Source organism: Rhinatrema bivittatum, chromosome 1, assembly GCF_901001135.1.
Source record: "Rhinatrema bivittatum chromosome 1, aRhiBiv1.1, whole genome shotgun sequence".
NCBI classification, from domain to species: domain Eukaryota; kingdom Metazoa; phylum Chordata; class Amphibia; order Gymnophiona; family Rhinatrematidae; genus Rhinatrema; species Rhinatrema bivittatum.
In genome coordinates, this window is record NC_042615.1 from 489589880 (window position 1) to 489617765 (window position 27886).

The window sequence follows — 27886 nt, forward strand, 5'->3', positions numbered from 1 at the left end:
GAGTTGTTGTAATTATAGTTATTGGAAAGGAAGTGTGAGGCTTGTTTTAGAACTTGAAATGTACTGTTTTACTTTTGGGAGAAAATAAGCTATCTACTAGATAAGGGAGCCCGGACCGACATGCCGCAAATGCACAGTAGAGAGCAACTCTACCGCGCATGCGCGGGCGAGCACGTCGGCCAGAGCTTGCCCATAATAAAAATGGCGCTGGGAGGAGCAGCGGCAAGGCGCAGTAGCGGCACGCGCGCGAGGGACCTCCCCCGAAGATCTTCCATTTGTGCTATCCGGAAGGGGAGTGACTGAGGGGAGGAGGGAGTGACTGAGGGGAGGAGGGAGTGACTGAGGGGAGGAGGGAGTGACTGAGGGGAGGAGGGAGTGACTGAGGGGAGGAGGGAGTGACTGAGGGGAGGAGGGAGTGACTGAGGGGAGGAGGGAGTGACGGAGGGGAGAGGGGGGGAGGGAGGGAGACTAGAGGGGGGAGGTGGGAGGGAGAATAAAGGGTGAGGGGAGAATGAGGTGGGAGGGAGGAGAATGAGAGAGGTGGGAGGGAGAATAAAGGGTGAGGGGAGAATGAGATGGGGGGGGGGGGAGGAAATGGACCAAAAATTTTTTTTTAATGTAGCCCGTTGTTACGGGCTTAACGTCTAGTAGTAATATAATCAAGTGTCTTTGCAATTAATAAATAAGTGGACTAATAGATAATAGACAGAAATTGCTTTAGAATAACTCATTTTAAAGCAGTGTTTCACTATCTTTTCAAACTCAAGGCACATCTGCATTAAGAAAAATGTGGGGTTTATCAGCCTCCATGGGGTAAGAACTATAGACATGGAGAGGACTCATGGGGTCAAAAGAAGAGTCGGGGAAGCACTAAAAGCCCCATCACCACTCTCCCAAATTTTAAAATAAAGGGAGAGAGAGGTCGAGGCATAGGTGCCAGGTCTGTGGGTGCTTGAGCACCCCAGGGTTGAGCAAACTCCTTCACTGTGTCTAGGGATGGGTAATCTTGGGTTAGTCATTTTCAAAAGTTGGCTCCTATGATTGTAAACGCACACAAACTCATGACAATGGGTCAGTTCCCTCTATATACAAGTGTGGGGGAAGGGAGAAGTTGGTGTGTTGGAAGCAGCTGGCTCAATTTGTATGTAGCTGCCAGAGCTCCTCCACTGTTAGTGCTCTCAACACTCAGACTGAATCACATCCATTTCTCAGTTCATGCTCTCCCTATCTCATTCAGCCTGGGATAAGACAGAGGTTTGGAGAACTCCAAGGAGGAAGCTCAGGTGGGGCAACAAGTGGGCAGGGGAGGGGGGGGGGGGTGTTCTGTGCACGTGTTTAGCACAAAGCAGGATCCGTCTGTCTGTGCCCTGTACGCCCATTAATTGCCACACTTCGGGGCTCATGCTGTAGCTAGGAAGGAGAGTCAAACATGATTGCACATGTTCTCAGAAAAAAAGCTTGTACATGTTGAAGAGCCACTGCTGGTGTTTCTTGTTACTGTGAAGTGCTGAGAGCAGAGCCCAGGTGCTGGTTTGGATCTGAGCACTTTCTTAATAAAATGTTATCTACAAAAAAAATGAATGGAAAGACAAAATATGAGAAGGAATGGAGCTAAGAAAAAAGAAAACTGATAAATATTTTCTAACCTTGTGTTGTAACTACTCTTGTGTATTTTAAAATTTGTTGCACAATTTTGACTTGCTGTACAAACACTTTGCTTTAAAATATTCCCTATGTAAGCCATAAGTCTCCCTTGGACCAGGGGAATCATTGCAAGGGGTGGACAGGGAAGGCAACTGCCTTGAATGCCAAGCCAGAGATTAGCAGGGGGAGAAATGGGCATGCCATGCCACTCTTTATAGTCAGTCTGTGCCCATGAGCCCATAAGAGACACTAAAAGCAACCCTTCACTGGAGTGCCATTTTTGTCCAGTAACTACCCTACCTAGAAAAATCCAAGGATTTAATTTTGCAAAGTGATTAGCTTCAGAGGTCTGCTTTAAAGCAAAATGTGTTAAAAGCCCCATGTAGCTGTGAATGAAGGCCTCTGGAGGCTTATCCTTATTTGAAGCAGGTTCTGATTTGAACTGGAAACTTAATAGAAGCAGAGAGAAACCAGCTAGACAATACCAAGCCAACCAGAACTCTGCATGGCTTTTAGAGTGCTTTCCAGCTTTTCATTGATCAGGGTCTAGTGGATTTTAAGAGGGGAAATTCCATTTCACACAATGTTTAATTTGAATCTGTCCACTTTAACAAAAGTTGTCATGCCTCCAGACAGATGGACAGATTGAACCACCAGATAAATGTTTTTCGAAAAGCACTATAAAAAGAAGAAAAACTGACAGTTCAGTTGATTAAATAAAAACAAAAAGAGAGAACATAAAGGCTATGCTGGGTCAGAGCAAGATCCATCGAGCTCAGCATCCTGTCTTCAGCAGTGGGCAATCCAGATTGCAAGTACCTGACAGAACCCATAAAGTAGATCTATTTCCTTTCACTCTCAGGGATAGCAGTAGCTTTCTTTAGTCTACCTGGCTTATAATGTATTATGGACTTTTCCTTCAGGAACTTGTCCAAACCTTTTTTAAACCCTGCTAGGGTAGTTGCCTTGATCATATGCTCTGATAACAGATTCCACAGCTTGAGAGTACGCTGAGTGAAAAAGTACTTTCTCTGATTTGTTTTAGATCAGCTGGTGGTTAGTTTCATGGAGTGTCCCCTTGGTTTAGTAATTTCTAGAGAGTAAATAACTGTCCTTTATTTATCTGTGCTATTCCACAATTAATTTTATACATTTCTATCATGTCCCCTCTCAGCCATCTCTTTTTCAAGCTGACGCGCACTAGCCTGTGTAACCTTTCATCAAAAGAAAGCCATTCCATCCCCTTTATCGTTTTTGCCACCCTCCCCTGGACCTTTTTTAATTCCATTGTCTTTTTCTTTTTAAATGGGGCCAACAGAGGAATTCATGAGTAGGGTGTAAGGGGAGATGAGTAGTAGTGAGGAGCTGCAGAGTGAAGGCTTTTGTAGGTGAGCAAGAAGAGGTTGAATTGTATGTGGAAGTGGATAGGAAGCCAATGTAGTGACTTGAGAAGAAAAGTTATTATGGGTGTAGCAGTATTGGATACACACAAAGCGCAAGGTGTGGTCGCACCATAGTTCAGTACAGAGGTAGTTTGTTTTATTCTGCTTTCATTTTTGGTTCATTCCTAACATTCTCTTTGCTTTTTTGACCGCCACCATACACTGAGCCGAGTTTTTGGGAATGCCCGGGTTGAGAAATAGCCCACATAGGCTGAGCACACTATTACATCGGCCACTAACGTAAAACTTAATGAGGGGTTGGATGCACGTTTTAGACGCATCCATAATCCCTAATGCAATAAGGGCATCAGTGCATCCAAAACGCGCATCCAAACTCGCATGTAGCTAATAGCGCTCATCACATGTAAATTCCATGTGGAAAAGGCTATTAGCTATTACCCCGCGATGCAATAAATTACTGCTCACCCAATGTGTCCTTGTTAATGTGGCAAATTTAACGCTGGCCCCGGAGCTGGCATCGAACCTTGCTATATGTCAAGGACTCACAACCCACCCCCCCCACACCAAAATTGTGCTTTTTGTGTTGCCTCCTACTTAGTATTGCAACAAAACTAAGTCAGAGGAACCACAGAATGCTGTATCATGACAAAATGAAAAGGGGGAAAAAAAATTCTGGGCACACAATATACACACACAATATACATGCCTCCAGGCCATGTATATAGTGCGTGTATATTGTGCCAATAGCGGGATTAAATGGATGCTCGTATTGAGTGTTCATTTTCCCAACATGCACACAGCCACGTTTCCTGGGCGCCTGATGCTAGGGATGCTCAATTTCTCCCAGGACAAGCAGGATGGTAGTCCTCATATATGGGTGACCTCATCAGACTGAGCCCTGTCACGGAATACTTTTGTCAAAGTTTCTAGAACTTTGACTGGCACACTGAGCATGCCCAGCATGCCATAATCCCTGTGGCCACAGGGGTCTCCCTTCAGTATCTTTTTTTTTCCTCGCTGCAGTTTGCCTCGCGGGTTAGGAGCTCTGAGATTTCTCTTACCTTTTTTCCTCATGGAAAAACTTGAAGTTTACTTCTTTAAAAGTTTCCTATTAGGGGTCTCCCATCGCGCTCCGTTCCCTCTGAAGCTCGGTAAGTACTTTTTCCTGTGTCTCTGGTCGGTTCCTGCCGCCTTACCATTCGGTTCCCGCAGGTCACCGACCGTTTTGCGCCCTTTTTTTCGGCATGGCGACCACGTTCAGAAAGTGTCCAGAGTGTCCGCGAACAATGTCGATCACGGACCCTCACATTGTGTGTGTTCTGTGCCTTGGCCCAACGCATTGTCCATGGTCCCAATTGCGCCCACATGACTCCAAAAGGCAAACGTGCCCATCTTGATAAGTTGGACACTCTCTTTAAATTAAAGTTAACTCCATCGACTTCTGCCCAGTCATCACTGGCGAGTAAAGGTCCTTCCATTGACAAACCTCACCGGGAGCAGCAGGGAGATGGTGACCGTCTGTCACTGATGCCATCCAAGACATCGGTAGTGTCATCCTCGGTGCCGGAGAAAGACTGGACTGAGCACCGAGGGATGCATCGCCACTGGCACCGACGCGATTCCATGCCTGGTGCTGGCACCGACATCGCAGCGGCATCAATGGCCATTGAGCCGCCTTCGAAGAGGGCCCAGGGATGGGAACCCCCATCCTCCTCTGCACCCGAGAGCCCGAGGCATTCCCCACAGACATCAGTACCGGGTACTGAGCCTCCACAAATTCCTGTGAAAGGGCCAGTAACGCCTAGCCTGCCTCCCCCGGTAGCTGCGTTATCCACAACAGCTTTCAGGGAGGAACTGGGCATCCTGGTCCGCCAGGCAGTCCTTGATGCCTTCCGAAGCCTGCAACCGCCATCGATGCTGGCCCCCATACCGGCACTGACCCCGGAACCATTGATGTTTGCACCGTTGCTGAACCAACTTGATACCCTCATCGGTGCTTTCCCGACTCAGCCCGTTCCATCGGCACCAAGTTGGCCATCGAGACCTCTGCAGCTCCAGATACCTATTCCAGGCTCCTCGGAGGAGGACAACACAACTTCCAATCTGACTCCACCATTCCCATCGATTCCATCGAAGCCTCCATTGATGCCAGTAAACCCTCCATCGAAGCCATCGAGGCCTCCATCAATGCCCACGCGCCCTGGGATGTTGGACATTCTCCCTCCTTTAGGATCTCAACCATGAACACATGAAATTCTTTATGACCCATGGGAGTATGTGGACACAGATACCTCTACTTCAGAGGACTTGCTCTCAGAGCCTTCTCCTCCAGAGGAAAGACGGCGGTCTCCTCCCAGAGACCTTTCCTTTGCCAACTTTATCAAGGATATGTCCGAAACCATCCCCTTCAACCTAGTGACTGAAGAGGACACCTGTCACAAGACCTTGGAGGTTCTGCAGTTTGTTGATGCCCCCAAGGAAATTATGGCCATTCCAGTGCATGAAGTTCTGTTGAATCTCCTACATCACCTATGGGAGCATCCTGGCACTGTTCCACCAGTCTACAGGAAAATGGATGCAACATACCTAGTACAACATGCCCCAGGCTTTCAGAAACCACGACTGCCTCATCAGTCTGTTGTGGTGGAATCCGTACAGAAGAAGGCTAAACAATTATATCCACATTCCTCAGCTCCCCCTGGTAAAGACCAAAGGTTCCTAGATGGACTGGGTCAAAAAATCTTCCAAGGCTCCATGTTGGTATCCTGTATAGCCTCCTAGCAACTGTATATGACTCAGTATCAAAGAAACCTTTGCAAGCAAGTCCAAGATTTCACGGACTCCTTGCCTCAACAGCAGCAAGAAAGCTTGAAGAGGCTCGAAGCAGGGAAGTATGAGGTAAGAGCGTCATATGATTCCTTCGAGACTGCTTCCCGGTTGTCACTAACAGGAATCCGTGCTAGAAGATGGTCTTGACTGAAAGCTTCTGATTTAAGACCTGAGGTAGAAGATAAGCTTGCTGATCTCCTGTGCACTGGAGACAATCTCTTCTGAGATAAAATACAGGATGCAGTGTGGCTCAGTTGAAGGACCACCACAAGACCCTACGTCAGTTGTCTACAGTCACTACAGACGCTCCCTCCTCATCCCACAAAAGCATGAGAAAGGACCCGATAAGACCATTCTACCGCTCACACAAATACTATCCTCCTGTATCTCGAGCGAGACCATCCAGAGCCCCTCAGAGGGGAGATACACTCCATCCCAAAGCACCCAGAGCACAACCAGCCCCCCGCGACTTCGTGCTCTGGTCCCTTTTCAACACCATCTTCCTGAACTACTTCTGCTGCTTGGGCTACCTGGCGCTCATCTTCTCCGTGAAGATTGCCTCATACCAAACGTAAGGTGAAATTAAGGGAGAATGTCTTCTCATCTCTCTTACCAGAATGCCATCAACCATGGATCGAGAGCTTTTTCGCGGCTCCATCAAATACATCGTCTGATGTGAGGGCCACTGCAGATGCCGACATGGAACGGGTGTCAGCGCTGCTGGCTGAAGGAGTATCGCTAAGGGAGGAGGAATAGCCTAGTGGTTAGAGCAGTGGGCTATGAACCAGGAGACCAGGGTTTGAGTCCCGCTGTTGCTCCTTGTGACCTTGGACAAGTCACTTTATCCTCCATTACCTCAGGTACAAAACTTAGATTGTAAGCCCTTTGGGGATAGGGAAATACCTACAGTACCTGAATGTAAACCAGTGATATCTCAGTTCGAAAATAAAAAAAAAATAAAATAAGCTGGTCCAGCCTCCGGATTTTGATGCGTTTCCAGAGAACAGCGGCCACTCTTCCATGAACCCAGACCCAGAAATACCCGTAGGAGGCTGATTGCACCATTTCATACACATCTGGTGTCTCTTAACTTCAGATCAATGGGTAATATCCATCCTAGCCCAGGGATACCATTTAAACTTCCTCACAGTACCCCAGACTCTCCACCCAATCCACTGTGGTCCCAAAAAGACCACACATTGCTTCTAGAGTCAGAACCTTTCACCCTTCTGCGAACCAGGGCCGTAGAAGCCGTCCCCTGGACACAGAGAGGCAGAGGATTCTACTCATGCTATTTTCTGATTCCAAAAAAATCAGGCGATCTCCGCCCCATCCTAGACCTCCGCAATCTCAGCACATTTTTTTTCAAAAAGAAAAATTCAGGATGGTGTCTCTCGGCACCATGCTTCCCCTACTACAACAAGCAGATTGGCTCTGTTCTCTGGACTTTCAGGACGCCTACGCATATATCGCCATATTCCCACATCACCGCAAATACCTGTGCTTCATAGTGGGTCACAAACATTTTCAATACCGAGTTCTGCCATTCAGTCTGGCTTCAGCGTCTTGAGTGTTTTCAGAATGCCTAGCAGTGGCTGCCGCACATCTATGCAGAAGCACCAAACACGCGTTTCCTTACCTGGACGACTGGCTAATAAAGAGTCGATCCAAGCAAGGAGCTCTAAACGCTCTAAAGCTCACTATGAATCTTCTACACTTGCTAGGATTTCTGATAAATTACCAAAAATCCCACTTGAATCCATCTCACCTCCTTACCTTTATTGGAGCAGATTTGGACACTACAGTCGCAAACATACTCTCCAAATTGGCTACATCTCTGCCCACATACAAAACATCAATTCCTCAAGTTGCTGGGCCACATGGCTTCCACGGTCCACGTCACTCCTATTGCCAGGTTAGCCATGAGAATAACTCAATGGACTTTGAAATCTCAGTGGCTGCAAGCCACTCAGCCTCTTTCCTTCCTGATCCATGTAACCAACCAGCTGCATCTGTCGCTTCTCTGGTAGACAAACAAAGCCAACTTACAGACAGGTCTACACTTCCAGCAAGCAGTTCCTCAAGTGACCTGAACCTCGGATGCATCTAACGTGGTTTGGGGAGCTCATGTGAACAACTTTCAAACTCAAGGTACTTGGACACAACTTGAATAAAGGTCTCAAATCAACTTCCTACAGCTTCGATCCATCTGTTATGCTCTATGGGGTAGATTTTGAAAAACTGCGCGATCGCGTACTTTTGTTTGCGCAGCAGGCGCAAACAAAAGTACGCTGGATTTTATAAGATACGCGCGTATCTTCTAAAATCCTGGATCGGCGCGCGCAAGGCTGCCGATTTTGGGCAGCCGGCGCGCGCCGAGCCGCGCAGCCTGCCTCCGTTCCCTCCGAGGCCGCTCCGAAATCGGAGCGGCCTCGGAGGGAACGCTCTTTCACCCTCCCCTCACCTTCCCCTCCCTTCCTCTACCTAACCCACCCCCCCGGCCCTATCTAAACCCCCCCCACCTTTATCCATGGATTTACGCCTCCCGGAGGGAGGCGTAAATCCACGCGCGCCAGCAGGTGGCTGGCGCGCCGAGACCGGACCCAGGGGCGGTCCCGGAGGGTGTGGCCACGCCCCCGGAACGCCCTGGCCCGAAACCACGCCCCCGGACCCACCCCCGAAACGCCGCACCCTGCCCCGAAAACGCCGAGTCGTTCGGCCCCGCCCCCGACACGCCCCCTTCCGAAAACCCTGGGACCTACGCGCGTCCCGGGGTTCTGCGCGCGCCGGCGGCCTATGGAAAATAGGTGCGCCGGTGCGCAAGGCCCAACTCGCGTAAATCCGCCCGGATTTACGCGAGCAGGGCTTTGAAAATCTGCCCGTATATGCGTTCAAGGACTGCCTTTCACACAAGACTGTTCTCATACAGACAGACAAAACAGTTGCAATGAGGTACTTGAACAAACAGGGAGGCACAGGCTCTTATCTGCTCTGCTAAGAAGCTGCGCAGATCTGGGCCTGGGCCCTTGCACACTCCATGCATCTCCAGGCCATGGCAGGCATACAGAATGTACTAGCAGATCGCTTCAGTCGGTTTCCATCCCCACGAGTGGTCTCTGGATCCCTGTGTAGCGAGCAAACTCTTCCAATGCTGGGGTCAACCAACCATCGACCTCTTTGCATCCGAACTGAATCACAAAGTGGACAGATTCTGCTCCCTGCACAGGCAACAAAATACGTTAGCCATGGACGCCTTCGCTCGCCCCTGGAACACAGGCCTCCTTATGCGTATCCTTCGATACCACTAATAGCCAAAACTCTTGTGAAGCTACAACAGGACAAGGGATCAGTGATACTCATAGCCCTGTACTGGCCTCGACAAGTATGGTTTCCCATGCTTCTCAACCAATCTCATAGCTCAAAACCACAGCATGTTATGCCACCTGAACCTTCAGACCCTATCCCTCACAGCCTGGATGTTGAAAGCCTGATCCTACAACCGCTCAATCTTTCAACAAAGGTTTCTCAACTGCTTGTAGCTTCAAGAAAGCCTTCCACACGAAAATCTTATCTTTCTAAGTGGAATAGATTTACCATGTGGTGCACGCAAAAAGGTATCGACCCCTTTTCCTGCCCCACTCCATCTCTGTTAGACTATCTTTGGCGCCTTTCAGACTCTGGTCTCCAAACTTCCTCGGTATGGGTACACCTCAGAGCCATCTCAGCGTAGCCCAATAACAGCGCAATCCCTTGTGAAAAAAACTGAAAGGAGCAGCTACAAAAGTAAAAAGTGTGCAAGAGGCATGGTCATTGTTAAAAAAATACCATCCTAGAAGCACAGTCCAGATGTATTCCACACATTACGAAAGGTGGAAAGAAGGCAAAACAAACACCGGCATGGTTAAAAGGGGAGGTGAAAGAAGCTATTTTAGCCAAAAGATCTTCATTCAAAAATTGGAAAAAGGATCCAACAGAAGAAAATAGGATAATGCATAAGCATTGGTAAGTTAAATGTAAGACATTGATGAGACAGGCTAAGAGAGAATTTGAAATTTAGTATAAAGGAAAAGTTTTAAGAATGCAGATAAGCAGCTTCAGTAGGGGAAAAGGTGCCAGCAGCCATCTTGAATACTCCCCAATCGACCCCACCACTATCTTTATCAGCAGCAGTTACAACTTTTTAAAAAGATGTTGTGCTGCTTAGTAGTAACTTACATTTTTTTTTTTAAAGGTTGATGTATAGTGGTTAACAACCCTGTTTTTCTACATCTGCATTACCTTCTTCTTTCCAATGTTGCTAATTGGAAGCCGGGGCTGCCTCGGTTTTATTGTCTCCCTGTGGAGACCCTAACTGCTGTGTGCCAGAATTTCTGAAAAATAATTTACAGCTTGTTTTTATAGCATTGGTGGGTAGCACCTGGTGACAATTTGTTTATTTTTTATAATTTGAAAGTGAGCACGCAAGCAAGAAGTGAACCTTTGAAACTAAATTGCAGGGTTTTGTTTATTTTTTTTGTGAGGATTGTTAAAAGTGAATGAGTTTGATACTGGGAGAAAACTTAGTTTCTATGGTGCATTTTACTGTTCTTTATAAAACAGTTTTTGTTAATTGTGCAACTTTAGTTGCCCAATGTATAGTATGCAGCCTCCTTTTTTTTTTTTTTTTTTTTTGTGCAATACTGGCTGGAGAATAAAACAATCTCAAAAGTGAGTGACAGTCTGTTCTTCTGTGTCACTCTGGCACCACCTTGTGGATTCCAGGACAGTAAGCAACGCTTCAAATGTTAGAAATTAAAGTCTGCTTCGAGATTTTATTGAACAGCCTGGCAAAGGACATTTATTGCTGAAAGGTAATCATGGCATGAGTTGTTTTCAAGAAATGTAAGGGCCAGAATCTTGTAATATACTCCCTGATATGAGTACTTTAAGATTTTAATAGTTAAAAGCTGCATATCTTCAAGGCCACTGGGATCCTGTGGCAAGTTAGAAAGTTCAGTAGCATGGTTTTCATTATTATGTCATATATTTCCATTTACTTTGTTTCTTGACATGCACACAGTCAAATTTATTGACATTTAAGAAATAATTTTACTTTAAAAATGAACTTTATTTTGCCTCTGAATTATTTTTGACATTTTCCTTTTTTTGTTTCTGGGATTTATATCTAATTCCTTGTTTGTTTGTTTTTTTTTCCTATGTCTTTTATTTCTTTTTTTTTTTAATTCTTCCTTTATGATTTTTTTAACAATACATAGACAACATTATAATTATCAATGAACCGGTCATCTTTTAACCAATATCAATTTAGGTAATCATTTCATTTATCTATTGTCTTACACATTTTAAAGCAAAATTTTAAACAGGTAATCATATTTCCCTATTTGATTTAAATCAATTTACATTCTCAAGCAGAATAATTAACTACATGACCTGTTAAAGGAAATTCTAGTGCTCCTTAACCTTTATTTGTAGCACATACTTAAATGTATTTTCAAGTAATTAATATGCGAACTTTAACTACCTTATCTCCAGTTTCTATGTTGGGTTTCCCACACCTATGGGTGCTCTTGCATTAATAAATGATCTCAACTGAACAGGATCGAAAAATATGTATCTATTGTTATTCAATCTAATGACACATTTACTTGGATATCTCACTATGAAATCCGCACCAAGATTTCTGACTTCCTGACGCAATACTAAAAATTTCTTTCTGCGTAACTGAGTTTCCCTAGCAATATCTGGGTAAACCCAGACTTCCCCCCCAAGAAGGTTTTTAATCTGTTACGAAAAAAGTGTTTCAAAACTTAATCTCTATCAGAGGGAAATATAAATGTAACCAGTAGTGTTCCTCTAAATTCTAGACTGTTCCAACAAATCTGTTACATTTCCGTCCTCAATTTGTATCTGTTTACTATCTGTTTACTATCTATTTACTATTTCCTTGTGGACAGACAAATTTATTGACATTTAAGAAATAATTTTACTTTAAAAATGAACATTATTTTGCCTCTGAATTATTTTTCACATTTTCCTTTTTTTGTTTCTGGGATTTATATCTCATTCCTTGTTTGTTTGTTTGTTTTTTTCCTGTTTCTTTTATTTCTTTCCCCATCTTCACTATTTTGCTCACCCACCCAATATACTATAGCCTGTCTTCCAAAATTGTCTTCTCTTCCTGCCATCCCAGTATGTATTTTGGTCTCCTATAGTTCTGTTTGGTTTCCTCCTTTCCCTCCTGTTGCTTATTTCTCTCCCTTTATTTTTTATTACTTGTATCCTTTCTCTTCATATCCTTTCATCCTGTTTAACTCTTCCTCTTTCCCTCCATCTATCCTCCCCTTCTGTCTATCACCCCTTCCATTTTTTGGTTGCTTCTGTGTTTTGCACTTCCACATTGCCCATGTAACCTGCTGCTGTGTCCTCCTTGCCTGCGCTTTGTTTTCTGTGAGCCATGTGATGATGGAGACAGAGGAAGGAGGGAAGCACGGCAACAGAGTCGGAAGCACAGAGCGGGCTTTGGTAGAAAGAACCCACACCATGACAGAAACAGAAGGGGGAGAAGTTGCCCGGTTCAGGCCATTTTGGAAATGATAGAGAAGGTGATAGCGTGGCCTTGTTGGGCTGCATTGCAATCTATAGAGAGAGAGGAGGGGGGGGGGGGGGGGGCAGCTTTGGGTGTTGGAAACAGGAGGAAAGAAATGGAAGTGAGTTGGGAGTAGCCTTGGTTACTTTGGTGTAGGATTGCTGGGTGGCCAAATTTAAGATTTTGGCGCCCATAGGCAAAGTGCCTTGGTGGCACCTCTTTGAAGCTATGTTGGCACATGGCCCTAAAGCAAGCAGAAGCAGGCTCCTCTTTGGCCTGGTTGTTTGGTGCTTTCAAAATGTGTGCCCTAGGCAGTTGTCTATGTTGCCTGTGGCTAAATCTGGGTCTGCCTCTGCAGCAGCAGACAGGACGGAGACCGGAGAGCAAAATTAAGTGACTTGGTGGTTTCTTGGGGTTCTGCGGCAAGGGCTGTATTCCATGTCAGACTATAAATTCTATCATGGTTGCCTCAGCAGCAGCATTCAAGGAAACTGAGAGCTCTGAATATATTCCCTAGCATTGCTGGAGGGCATTTCTTTTCACATAGAACAGGATGGAATAGAAACATGACAGCAGAAAAAGACCATATGGCCCATCCAGTCTGCCCCACCATCCAATTAATTTAGCATTATGATTCTCTAAGTTCCCTTAGTAGTCTTGAATGTATTCCATCTGGCCCCATTGCCATATCTACTTAAAGATCAGTTAGCTCCTCAAGAACACACTGTTTTGAAAATCGATAGAGGTTTACCAATGTTATTTGTGTTTGTTTTATGTTTCATGTGGTCCTGCAAGTTTGCTTTTTCCTCATCAGCCTCTACATATTCCTCCCCTTCACCTTTGAGTCTCACAATGCCACTTTAGCACTTCCTTCTATTACTACCAGTTTCTGTAGTATATGTTTTTGTTGTGTGTAACATGTTGATCTTCTTGTATTTAGAATTACGGTGACATGGTAGATTTTTTAATAGGCGCATGCATGTATCATAGACATATAACTAGAAGAAATAATTGTTAAATCAGCAGTTCAAATTCATTAGATAGTATAATACAAATGAAGGGACATTTCTGCAAATATGAGCATCCACATGGTCAACAAGAGCATTTTTTAGCTTCCTGGATCATCGTCTGATGATGTTTCAAGGATTGCTGAGTAGAGTGATGTTGCTAACATCATGTTAATGTGATGGTTTTTAAATTGTTTTTCTTTATATTCTGCCTTTTGTGACTGATCAGCCACTTCAAAGCAGTTTACATTCAGGTACTGTAGCTATTTCCTTGTCCCCAGATGGCTTACAATCTTTTTAAGGAAAATGTATGTGAAACTGTTGAGTGGGGTTCCTTTAGCAGCCCAGATTAGCCATGTACTGTCTTTTTAGAAGAGAGGATTTTGGTGTCAACTAAACTTCAGGGGAGTTAGGTTTTGTTTTCATACTTTTTTGGTGTTTAAAGTGCCATTGCTTTCTATCAGGCCGATCCAATAAATCAGTGCGAAAAAGAGGGGCTCACTATTGAGCGCCCGCTTTCCTAATGCGCGTCCAGTCACCTCCCCTGGGCACGTGATCGAATATTTAAATGAAGGGTCGCACTGCCAAGGAGGTGCAAAGGATAAATGTGCATCCTTAGTACCTCCTTGGCAGCGGGAACCCAGGAGAGGTGGCTGTCAGCGGGTTAGGAAAACGGTTGTATCCTTTTTTTCTAATTGTGCACAGCCACAGGTTAGGAAAATGGATGCTTGTTAATTGAGCGTTCCTTTTCTTAACCTAACTGCTGGCACAGTTAATTTTATTTTAAACGTTCTCGTCTCTTTTGTTCTTCCCGCTTAATATCGCCCCAATATTAAGTCGGAGGAAGTACAGAAAAGTAATATTTTCTGCTTTTTCTGTACACTTTTTGGGCTGCTCAGAAATTAATGCCTACTCTGGGCAGGCATGTTGGGCTCTCCTTTTTTTTTTTCTTTTTTTTGAATTGAGGGAGAATAGTTAATAGCCTCATCAACATGCATTTGGATGTGATCAGTGCTATTAGTTTCGCAGGGGGTTGGACATGCATTTTGGAAGCGCTAATCCCCTTATAGAATAAGGGGTTGTTGACGCACGTCCAAAACCCATGTCCAACAACGGGTTAAACAATGCACTCAGCTGAGTGCACTGTATTGCATCAGCCTGTATGTGAGTCTGTTGGGGGTTGAACCAGTGACCCTAGAAGGCAGAAGTTGGGAAGCTGCAGTGGAACCAATGGAGATTCAGATAGGCTGATGTAATAAGATGTGCACCCAACCAAATGCACTTTAATGCACAGTTTTATGCACAACTTTACTGCTGGTTTAACAAGTTTAGTATATAAACATGCATAGAAATGAGTGCTCCTGCATATAAATCCCATATTAATCAAACATTTAGCTATTACTCCCCAATACAGAAACGTGCATAGTCTTAACTCAATGTTTTCTGAATACTGGAAATCTAATTTATGGTCAGAGGTGGAGTAAAGTTTTTGACACTGGGTGTTAGTCCATAGGTCTTAATCTGGAGCTTGTTGGGCAGAGATCATGTACTTCGGATTTAAACATAACATAGAAACAAGGAAATGACGGCAGAAAAGGATGAAATGGTCCATCCAGTCTGCCCAGCAAGCTTATAGTAGCACCAGCCACACCGTACAGGTCTCCCCCATAACTGTATCATCAGAGGTGGCAACTGCTGTGCCGTACATGTTACTCCTATACTTAAGTTTCCCAAACCGTTAGTCAAGGCCTTGTCTGAGTCCAATTCCCCGTAATCTCTTGCTATTGAAGCAGAGAGCAATGTTGGCGTTATTTCACAAGTATAAGGCTTATTGGTTAAGGATAGTAACAGCCGCATCAGCAAGTTATCCTCATACTTATTTGTTTTCCCAGACTGTAAAATTCATGTCCTTGTTGGTTGCTGTCCGAAACTAATTCCCCTTTTCCTCTTTTACCCCTGCCGTTAAAGCAGAGAGCAATGAGTTGCATCAACAGTATGAAGGCCTGTTGGTTAAGGCATCCACAGTGTTTATCCCATGCCCCTTTGAAATCTTTCACCATTTTTGTCTTCACCACCTCTTCCGGAAGGGCATTCCAGGCATCCACCACCCTCTCCGTCAAGAGGGGGGCGGTTCTGAGTCATCTTCCCTGGAGTTTCATTTCATGACCCCTAGTTCTACTGATTTTTGTTTTTTCCAATGGAGAAGGTTTGTCGAATGTGCATCATTAAAACCTTTCAGGTATCTGAAGATCTGTATCATATCTCCCCTGTATCTCCTCTCCTCCAGGGTATGCATATTTAGGTCCTTCAACCTCTCCTCATAAGTCATTTGATGGAGACCCCTCACCATTTTTTCACCCTTCTCTGGACCACCTCCATTCTGTCTCTGTCCCTTTTGAGATACGGTCTTCAGAACTGATCATAATACTCCAGAGGAGGCCTTATCAAGGACCTGTACAAGGGGATTATCACCTCCATTTTCTTACTGGTTATTCCTCTCTCTATGCAGCCCAGCATTCTTCTGGCTTTAGCTATCACCTTGCCACATTGCTTCACTGACTTCAGATGGCTAGACACTCACACCAAGGTCCCTGTCTTGCTCCATGCACAACAGCTCTTCATTCCTCATCACATATAGCTCTTTTAGATTACCTCACCCCAGATGCATGACTCCACACTTCTTGGCATTGAATCCCAGCTGCCATATCTTCGACCGCCATTCAAGTTTCCTTAAATCACATCTTATTCTTTCTACTCCTTCCAGCATGTCCACTCTGTTGCAGAGCTTAGTATCATCTGCAAAAAGACAAACTTTACTTTCTAACCCTTCTGCAATGTTGCTCACAAATATGTTGAACAGGACCGGTCCCAACACCAATCCTTGTGGCACTCCACTTAATATTCTCTTCAGAATAGGTTCCATTTACCATCACATGCTGTCTTCTATCCTTCAACCAGTTTGTAATCCACGCCAACAGTTTGGTGCTCATTCCCAAGCTTCTCATTTTATTCACAAACATCCTATGTGGGAACATATCAAAAGCTTTGCTGAAATTCAAGTAGATCATATTGAGTGCTCTTCCTCGATCCAATTCTTTAGTCACCCAATCAAAAAAATCAATTGGATTTGTCTGACAGGTCCTTCCTCTTGTGAATCCATGCTGCCTTGGGTCCAGCAATCCTCCTCACTGTAGATAGTTCACTATTCTTTCCTTCAGCAGAGGTGAGGCTAACCGGCCTGTAGTTTTCAGCCTTCTTTCTGCTCCCACTCTTGTGAAGCATGACCAGCACCGCTCTTCTCCAATGATTTGGCACCACTCCTTTTCCAGGGATCTATTGAACATCTCTGAGCTCCCTCAGTATCCTGGGATGAACCTCATCAGGGCCCATGACTTTGTCCACTTTTAGTTTTCCTAGCTCTTCCCACACATTCTCTTCTTGTCTCCTTCACCCTCCTGTAATGTCTTGTTAAATAGCGACTGTCCTTCTCCAGGTTCTTCTTTGGTATACATCAAACTGAAGTATTTGTTTAATATTTCCGCCTTTTCTTCGTCTCTTTCTACACATTGATCCTTTTCACCTTTAATTATGCTATACTACTTTGGACCTTTCTTCTTTCTCTGATGAATCTGTAAAATGTTTTCACCTCTCTTTACATCTTTGGTAATCCTTTCTTCTGCCTTACGTTTTGCTTTCTTGATTTCTTTCTTCATCTCCCTCAGTTTCACCAGATATTCTTCCTTGTGTTCCTCTTTTTGGCATCCTTTATATTTCTTGAATGCTGTTCTTTTTGCTTTTATTTTATCAGCCACATCCTTTGAGAATCAGATAGGTTTCTTACTTCTCTTGCTTTTGTTTACTTTTCTAACACATAGATTAGTTGCCCTTGTAAATGCTCCTTTTAGTTTGGCCCACTGTTGTTCCACCTCTCTCATTTTCTCCCAGTCTTCTAGTTCCATCTCCAGGTACTTCCCCATTTCAACAAAGTCGGTATTTTTGAAGTTCAAAACTTGGGTCTTCATGTAACTTCTCAGTCTCCTATTTGCGATACAAACCATACCATTTGATGTTCACTGGTGCTGAGGTGGGCACCCACCTGGACATTAGAGAGATTATACTGTTAGTGAGCACTAAGTCAAGTATAACTTCCTCCCTCGTGGGTTCCATTACCATTTGTTTTAACTGAGTTTTCCCACAACTCCCACATCGCCACTGCTACTGGAGTATCTCCATTCACCATAGTTTATGGCAGGCAGCCACGGCCTCCATTACCTATACCGCTGACTGTGCCCTCGCCAGCCGCTCAGACCACTGCTGACACCCTTAAAACCCTTTGGAATCAGACTAATCTCCGTTTGTGTCAGGCAGCGACTCGGGCTAAGAAGTCCATGGATGCCTATCGACGCCCTGCTCCTGAATTTCAACGTGGGCAGAAGGTCTGGCTGAGTACGTGATACATTCTCCTCAAAGTACCTTCCCAAAAATTTACACCAAGATACATTGGAACTTTTCCGGTCACCTGTCGTATTGGACCTGTCACTTATCAGATATTGTTGCCACCGACCATTGGTATCCATAACACATTCCATGTGTCCTTGTTGAAACAGGTGATTCTCTTTTGGCCTTCCTGTAAGGCACCCGAATTATCTCATCTGGTCGCTGAGCCCGATACTACCTACAAGGTCCAAGAAGTCCTTGACATCTGCCGTAGGGGCCATCGGTGGGAGTACCTCCTCTCATGGGAAGGTTACGGCCCAGAAAAAAACTCTTGGGAGCCAGCGCACAACATCCTGGACAAAAGCCTTATCCTGCAGTTTCATCGTGCCCATCTGGGCAAACCCAGACTTCCAAGAGGGGGGTTTAAGGGGGGGGGGGGGGTACTGTTGCATGTGCCGGCTACAGCTGGCCCGTGGCCGGGTCCTCTTATCCCCATTTGCCTGCTCCAGCACCTGGTTCTGCTACTCTTGCAGCCGGTGGCCGCCATCTCCGACCCCAGGCCGCTCCTCAAGCTTCCAGCTCCACAGCAGATGTCTCTGCTCCGCAGTGGGCCTCCCCTCGTGCGCATCAGCTGTACTGCAGCCCTGGATGATGATGTCACTAGGTCCCGATATATAAGGCCGGGCCCAGCCAGTGCTTCCTTGCCTTAGCAAAAGGTCTCCACGCTGGTTGTTACTTGCTTGTTCCTACATCTCCTCTGTGTTCCTGGTTCCTGATTAGTCTGTGTTCCTGATCTTGGTATCCATTCCTGCTCCTGTGTTCAGTGTCTACCTTGCTTGTTCCTACTGACTGAGTTCCTGGCTTTGACTACTGCTTCGTCTGACCACGCTACTGCTTGTCTCCTGGTACTGACCATTGCTTCATCTGACCACACTACTGCTTGTCTCCTGGTACTGACCACTGCTTCGTCTGACGATGCTACTGCCCGTCTCCTGGTTTGACCTTTGCCTTGCCTGACCATTCTACTGCTGACTTCTGGTATTGATCCACGCTTGTCTTGTCACTCTTCCTTGCCTGCTGCCTGCCCTGACTTCAGCCTGCTCTGACTTCAGCCTGCTCTATGGCGCTCCTCTCGTCTTCATTCTGGACTTGGCCTTTCAGGCTTCGGCCTGTTCTTACTCGGGCGCCCTCTGTCTGCCTCCTGTTCTCATTGGCGCCCGAGCCTCCGGGACTCTGCCTCATCCAGATTGGACAACCTATTTCTATCACCGCTGCTGATCCCTGCCTGACCACCTTGTCGTCCCAGAGAAGACCTTGGATGGAGGCCCACCTAAGACCATCCACCCCTGGTACCCAAGGGCTCAACCTGTGGGGAACGAGGGCTGGTATTGGTGAAGCTCCAGCCGGCCTCAGTCAGTCAGCCAGCTCCGCCTGCCAATGGTGGGGACCCATAGGGCTTGCCCTGCGGGTAGCGTCAACCCTCGCCTCGGCCCAAGGGTGCACCTCCTGTGCAACACGGGGCATTGTTCCCAGGGAAAGGGCACACTTGTGCCCCTTCAGCATCCCTTGCTCTCTCGATGGAATCTGTGGTCATAGGAGTACACAGTGAGACTCCACTTGCCATTGGCTGTGAGCATCCAGTTGCAGTGGTGGTTCCAAGTGGATTTTCTCAGGAAGGGGGTTTCCTTGGAGACACCGGACTGATCAGTGCTCACAACAGATGCAGGCCTTCTGGATTTGGGGGCTCACTTTCAAGAGTTGGTGGCGCAAGGTCGCTGGAGTGCCAAGGAGTGTTATTGGACCATTACTTGTTTGGAAGCGAGTCGAGTGGCTGGAAGCTCGTGTGGTAAGGATTATGTCAGACAATGCCACATTGATGTCCTATATTAAGCACTGAGGTGGAACTAGAAGCCAGCAGGTTTTGGTGGAGGTAGATGTGTTCATGGTGTGAGCAGAACAAAATCTCTAGGACATATCTGCCTCCCACATTGCCAGGAAGGAGAATGTATGGGCCAACTTTCTCGGCAGGCAGGACTTGGACCCAGGAGAGTGGGAGCTGGCATTTGAAGCCTTTCAACTCCTAGTAGCATGCTGGGGTCGCTTGTATCTGGATTGCTTTGACCTCTCACAATGCACAGGTACCACAGTTCTTTGGTCGCAGAAGGGATCAGAGAGCATTTGGTATCTATGCTCTCATTCAGGTCTGGCACGGAGCAGGGTGTTGTATGCCTTCCCATCATGGCCGAGTATAAACAGGCTCATTCGGAAGATTGCAAGTCAGACTGAAAAAGTACTTTTGCCATAGTATGCCAATCCTCAGAGACTACTGGTGGAAAGTCCTCTCAGATTGCCACTCAGGGAGGATCTAGTGCATCAGGAGTACATATACTGCATGACGATCGGGTCGGATTTTATTTTATGGTTTGACCCTTGAGAGGGCTTGTTTGCTGGAATGTGGTTATTCCTCTGCAGGGATTCTCACTTTGCTCTGGGCCAGGAAATTTTCAACATCTCTAGCTTATGGTAGAGTTTGGAGAATGTTTCAAGAGCTGATGTGAGGAGCGAGGTTATCATCCTCTCAATCTTGAAATTCCACTGATACTGTAATTTTTATAGGAAGGCTTGCTTAAAGGCTTGGCCCTTAACACTCTGAAGGTGCAGGTAGCAGCTCTTGCTTGTTCTAGGGGATGTATCAATGGTGGAACATCGTCTACCCATCCAGATGTGTCCAAGTTTATGAAGGGAGTTAAGCATTTACTTCCTCCCTTTGCAGCTTCTGGTGCCTTTTGGGACCTTTATCTAGTCTTGAGTTTTTTGGCAGGTCTTACTTTTCGGTCACCTCATGGGATCTTTGGGGATGCTTACCTTGAACGTTTTTTTCTGGTAGTGGTATGTTCACACTGGGTCTCTGTTATGGTTTTGAGGTGTTTGAGTGGATTCTTGGGTACTGTGGCAGATGACCATGCCCACGGGAAGGATCCCTGTGGGGAGCCACAGTACTGGGTTAGACTCAGGACGTCTTTTATTGTACAGCTGATGTATACCACCAGAGGTGGCAGTAGTGAGTAGATCCGGAGGTAGCAGTCTAGGGACCCTCGGCAGAGGGAACCCGTCTCACCAAGATGGTATAGGGATATCCAGGTATAGGTTTCCCAGCACGGCAGAGCTGTAGATGAGACAGACTGAGAATCAGATTACTCACTAGATGGTAGCTGTAAGGTTGGCGATTCCACCAGGGAGAAGTCGATGGTAACAGGTACCGAGGCAGGGAGAGCAGACCCTCGAGGAGCGAGTACCTGATCCCAGTAAGGCACCTGAAAGAAAGCAAAGGGCCCCCGAGGAGCGGGTACCCAGGTTAGAGAATATCCCGAAGGGTAGAGAGAGGGCTTCCAGCGGCAGCAAGGAAGCGGCAGAGTAGCGTAGACCGGACAAGTCCAATCCTTGCTAACTCAATGAGCTAGCAAACAAGTGTAGGCTAAATACCCAGATGGCATGACGTCACTCGAGGGGGACGCCCCCGAAGTTCCCGCCATGACGTGGATAAAGATGTGGGTGGCATGCGCGCGCACCCTAGGAGGCCCTTAGGAGAAACATGGCATGAGGCTTTGCCATAGCCGTTCCAGGGACACCGGAGGACGCGGCTTGCAGACGCGGCAGTAGCCATCTTTCCAAGGCTAGCGGGGAGAGCAGAGAAAAATGTGAGGCACAAGGGTCAAAGCCGTCTGAGACCGACGGACGCAACAGTCTCTGAGCTGCAAGCTGCTTCTTACCATGAGCCGTTTCTATGAATGACTCCAGAGTGGTACAGCTTAAGACTGTACCTTCCTTCTTGGCCGAGTTTCATTTGAGTCAATCTATTTCCCTGCCCACACTGGACAGGGATAGCGATGAGCGTGATTATCCTCTGTTGCATACCTTCTATGTCAGGCGGGGTCAGATACGGTATTTAAAGATTACTAAATCTTTTAGGAAGTCTGATTAACTGTGTGTGTGCTCCATGGTGGAGGCAAACAAGATGAACCGGTGACATAGGCAACTATAGCTCGTTGAGCATGGCTGCCTATGTGGTTGCTGATGTCCCCTTGCCTAGTCAGGTTAGGGCAACTTCTGGCGGTATCATGGGTGGAGCTTCAGTTGTCTCCTGTCTAGATTTGCTGAGTAGTGACGTGGTCCTCACACACATTCTCCAAGCATTTTTGCTTGGATGTGTGGGCTCTTTAAGACGCGGCTTTCGAACATGCGGTGTTGACAGGACCACAGGCTGCCTTCTGCTGTGTTTGGGAGTAGCTTTGGTACATCCCACATGTGTATATTGACCTACCTGAGTGCAGAGTAAGGAGAAATTACTACTTAGCTGATGATTTCCTTTCTTCTAAGGAAGGTAGACCAATCCCTTAATTGCTTTTTGTTCGTCCCTTGTATGCAGACAACACTGTTTCTGTTCATTCATTTGAATGACTGGTAAATGACATAACCAGCCCCTAAGTTAGTGCATGTTAATTCTTTTGGCTGAGCTCAGTGTTCCCAGTTGATTGGAAGCATGAGTGATTGACTATTAATTTTTATGTTTAAGTATAATCAGTTTGTCCACAGTTTGCCTTTTGCAGAGAATACTGATGGGTTGATGTCAGGCAGGGCTATATGTCTGTGACGTCAGCGAGTCAGCTTTACTCCATCTCTGTCTGCTGGTAGAGGTGCATAACCCACTTGTGTGGATTGGCCTTCCTTTCTTAGAGGAAAATAAATTATCAAGTAAATAGTAATTTCTCCTTAGCTTATTGCATTGGGAGTTAACTTGTTTTTTTAAGTGCATGAGTAAATAAAATGTACGCTAAAGTTCAGCGCATATTTTTTACTCGTGCCTTGTTACATTGGGCTCAGAGGCAGAAAAGGGCCAGAAGACATTTACCCTCTGATTGCCAAGTAGTTAGACATGCTGTCAGAAGATTCCAGTGGTTCAACACAGACTCCTGGAATACAGACTCTTGGATTACATCCTCCAGAACTTGTTTTCATCTGGTCTTGTTCCTGCTCTGCAGTCCTTTTGCAGTGCTTCAGCTGCTTGTCTGGACACCACCTAAGATAAGGTTTTACTAGCCTTGGCATCTCTTTCAGGATCACCATTAGAACCTCTCCTCACTTAGGTGACTCCCTGCTTGATCCACAACCTTTATCTGGCTATCTAGCCTCTTCTGATACACTTTTTTTCCTAACGCGTTTTGGTTGCAGCCTGACAGCTTGTAGCAGCCTAAGATCAGAAGCTAAGCCAGGATGGAGTAGGAGGCCAGGATGCCTGATACACTGATGGACTTAATAAATGGTGTTCAAATGATGCAAACCTGGCTCCAGAGCTTCCATCATAAAGTTAATACCCTACAGGAGCTTAATCTGGGTCAAACTAAATAGTAGAGATGTGAATCGGAACCGGAATCGGTGCGGATTCCGGTTCCGATTCACATCGTGTTTTTTTTTCTCCGGCCCGATCGCGGTTTTATCGGCTGCGCCTGAGCCGATAAACAAAAAACCCACCCCGACCCTTTAAAACCAATCCCTTAGCTTCCCCCACCCTCCCGACCCCCCCCCCCCCCCAAAACATTTTACAAGTACCTGGTGGTCCAGTGGGGGTCACTGGAGCGATCTCCCGCTCTCGGGCCATCGGCTGCCACTAATAAAAATGGCGCCGATGGCCTTTGCCCTTACCATGTGACAGGGTATGCGTGCCATTGGCCGGCCCCTGTCACATGGAGGGCGCACTGGATGGCTTGTCCATGTTTTAAAAAATTGGTTAGAGGTGGTTAGAGGAGCTGTCCAGACTGTGGTGCTGAAATGCACTGAAATACTTCACTTTCCTATTTTAAAGGGCTTCATAACTGCATAATAAACTTGCTTGATTGTTTATTGATTGTCATTCTTTATATGTGATTAGAGTGAATGTCATTTATCAGAGTTATACTTCCTTGCATCTTTTCTCCCTCTCTCCTTCATTTCAACTGTTACTGTCATTTGTCTTCAGTATTCTTTGATGTAAAAGAAGCACACTCTAAATACAGAAAACATTTAATTTAGAGTAATTCACATTTAATAGCTTAGTAAATCCACTAATGGGTTGAATTAGCACAAGTTCAAAACTTGTGAACAGTAATGGCAATTGTCAAGGCTTCAACCTCTGGTTGCTGTCCATGCATCTTTCATAGCCATTCATAATACAATCATTTTAAAATCTGTTTAATGTGGAATATAACAAAGCACATTCACATTACCTCATACTTGGATCAATATGGGTATGCAGCTTGCAGGCTGAAACTTTTAGAATTTCTGTAGGAAATTTAAATATCAGTAGGTAAGGTGGAGTGTTGTCTGGGAGAGAAGCACCTTTTTTTTTTTTTTTTAAAGTAGCTGGGATATTGTCCTGAGAATAGAGGCTGAAAATGACAAAAAAGAAATGCATAACACAGGCTACTCCATTCAATTGCCTGGTCAAACAGAGCTTCATTTGAATAGTCAGTTGCACTGTTTGTCCTCTGATTCTGTTTTGGATTTATGACATTCGATGAGGATTTTCCTGAACTAAATATTTTCTGATTTGGAGTATGCTTCTTTTATTGTAATTTGTCTTTCGAGTTGAAGTATATTGGGAGTGTAACAACTTCTTATTCTTCAATCCTCAATGTTCTGTTCCCGTATATCTGAGAATGTTGGGAAAATATGGTGACACTAATTTTATTTGGTTCTAATTTCACATCTCACGAAAAAATGTCTTTAATCAAAATAGCAAGGATTTTACCTATTTTAGAATAAAAGATTTATTACATAGTTTGTGAAATTTTGACAATAAAGGGTGTTATTTCTAGTTCACATTTTATTAAATTGGTGGGTAAATTACATCAAAAACATGAAAAATGATTAGATTTTATTTGTGGTTTTTTTAAATTTGAATTTTTTGCATTAACTTCTTGCTTGGGTGATATTGACAATGGATAATCTATACCAAGGACGCTTCTTAAAATAAAAAAAAAAATTATAGTATGTCTTCAGTTGATTGTTTCTAAATGCAGTGAATTCTTAATAGGTGTTCAAGTGCGAAAGCGAGATGACGAAATATCGATCCCATATTGAGAAAGGAGAGGCTGTCCGACAACGTCTTGAGTATGAGCTGGCTGTTACCAGAAAGGACTCTAATGCTGAAAGATGTGCCATTGAGGAGAAAATTGCTAATGCGTATAAATTACATGAACAACTTAAAGGTAAATTGAAATACATTATCTTTAAAAAGAATGGAATGAATGAACTATGGGTTCATTTTCCTTAATTTTGTGTATCTGTATTAGATTTACTGCTTTGACGTAAAATAGAAAAGCAGGATGCAGTAACTTTGATATAGTAAATGAGGCTGTGACTACCGTAAAACTAATAATTTTTGCTTTTGGCATATAATGAAATAATTCATTGAATATGGTTTTAAAACACTGCTTCAACAGTACCAAAAAAAGTAAATTTGTTTCTGGTTACCCCATAATCCATTAATTTCTTTGTGTTTCCATAACACTTGCTCAATTTAAAATAGTTATTTGACCAAATGGCCAAATCATATACTGTCAGAAAATCACTGTTAGGACAAACTCATGATACCAACCAAAAGCATGACATTACGAACAGATTTGAGGGTTGACAAATCTGGCCACTGTTGGAAACAGGATGCTGGGCTTGATGGACCCTTGGTCTGACCCAGTATGGCATGTTCTTACATGCCAAGACCTAGAAACATAGATGGTTTGGTCCACTCAGTCTACTCATTTTGTACCTGATTACCGTACTGTCACAGATCTTAATTTTGCTCCCTCAACACTAAAGTCCCTTTTATATTTATGCCATGTATGATTGAATTCTGCCACTGTTTAACCTTCTATAACTCTGTTGGAAGTCTACTGTCGGTGAAAAAGTATTTTCCTCTCCCTTCAGCTTTATGGGATGATCCCTTGTCTTTGAATTTTTCATTCTGTGTTAAAATGCTTCCTTCAGGCACTTTATTCCTTCTAATACTTTATTAAAACCTGCTAAATGTTTGAATGTTGGTGTATTATCTCCCCTTTCCCTCTTCTAAAAAGTATATCTTTAGCTCCTTCAATCTGTGCATGGCATATAGTACATAAGCACATAAGCTATGCCATACTGGGTCATACTGGGTACATCAAGTCCAATATCCTGTCTCCAGCAGTGGCCAATCCAAGTTACAAGTACTTAGCAAGTACCCAAACATTAAATAGATCCCATGCTACTAATGCCAGCAAGAAGCAGTGGCTATTCCCTATTGATTAATAGCAGTTATTGGACTTCTCCGGATTGGATCTTATCTAAACCTTGTTTTAAACCTTGCTACATTAACTGCCTCAACCACATCCTTTTGCAATGAACTCCAGTGCTTAATTGTGCACTGAGTGAAAGAATTTTCTTTGATTTGTTTGAAATGCATTACTTGCTAACTTCATGGAGTAGCTCCTAGTCCTTGTATTATCCAAAAGAGTAAATAACCATTTCTCATTTACCCATTCAAGTCCTTTCATGATTGTGTAGACCTCTATCATATCCCTCAGCCGTCTCTTCAGGCTTAACAGACCTAACCTCTTTAGCCTTTCCATGCCCTCTATCATTTTGGTTGCCCTTCTCTCTTTCTCCAGTGCAACTATATCTTTTTTTTGAGATGCGGCAACCAAAATTGCACACACTATTGAAGGTGCGGTCTAACCTTGGAGCGATACAGAGGCATTATGACATCCTCCATTTTATTTGCCATTCCCTTCCTAATAATGCCTAACATTGTTTGCTCTTTTGATTGCCACAGCACACTGAGCCGATAATTTCAATGTAATATCAACTATGATGCCCAGATCTTTTTCCTGGGTGGTAACTCCTAATATGGAACCTAAGTTCGTGTAACTACATCATGGGTTATTTTTCCCTGTATGCATCATCTTGCACTTGTCCATATTATATTTTATCTGCCATATGGACAACCAGTCTTGCAAGGTCCTTCTGCAATTTATCACAATCTACTTGTGATTTAACTGCTCTGAATAATTTTGAGTCATCTGCAGATTTGATCACCTCACTCTTTTTAATAAATATATTAAAAAGTACCGGTCCAGGTACAGATCCCTGAGGCACTCCACTGTTTACCCTTTTCCACTGAGAAAATTGACCATTTAATCCTACTCTCTGTTTCCGGGCTTTTAACCAGTTTGCAATCTATAAAAGGACATCTCCTCCTATCCCATGACTTTTTAGGCTTCTTAGAAGCCTCTCATGAGGTTTTCATGTGCCTTCTGAAAATCCAAATACACCCCATTTACTGGTTCGCCTTTATCCACATATTTATACACCCCTTCAAAAAATGTAGAAAATTTGTGAGGCAAGACTTCTCTTGTGTAAATCCATGCTGGTATGTCCATTAAATCATGTATGTCTGTATATTTATGATTTTATTCTTTATAATAGTTTCCATAATTTTTCCCAGCACTGAAGTCTGGCTCACAGGTTTATGATTTCCTGGATCTCCTCTGGAGCCCTTTTTATATATTGGGGTTATATTGGCCACCTTCCAGTCTTCAGGTACAATGGATGATTTTAATGATAGATTACAAATTATTTATAATAAGTCTGAAATTTCATTTTTTAGTTCTTTAAGAACCCTGGAATTTGCTGCTCTTCAGTTTTTCTGGCTTACTACTACTTCTAGATTCACCATGGTTTGGATCAATTCATCTGAATTGTCACCCTTTAAAACCTTCTCTAAAATGGATATCTTGCCAACATCCTAATTAGTAAACACCAAAGTAAAGAATTAATTTAGTCTTCCGTAAATTCTCCTTTAACCCGTTGATCATCTAACATTCCAACCGATTCCCTCACAGGCTTCTTGCTTCAGATATATTTTTAAAAGTTTTTATTATGAGAGTTTGCCTCTATGACCAACTACTTTTCAA

At 44.5% G+C, this 27886-nt stretch overlaps 1 protein-coding gene across 8 annotated transcripts in view; it reads left to right on the forward strand.

Moving 5' to 3' along the window:
- CCDC171 (coiled-coil domain containing 171) overlaps positions 1-27886 on the forward strand; it is a 982183-nt gene that overhangs the window by 26582 nt on the left and 927715 nt on the right. For all 8 annotated transcript variants that reach the window (XR_003857717.1, XM_029608527.1, XM_029608555.1 and 5 more), the window contains exon 4: positions 24976-25150. Coding sequence is in view for 7 of the 8 variants with exons in the window: in XM_029608527.1 (XP_029464387.1) it covers positions 24976-25150 (175 nt within the window). In the remaining variant the exon portion in view is untranslated. The remainder of the gene's footprint in view (positions 1-24975; positions 25151-27886) is intronic.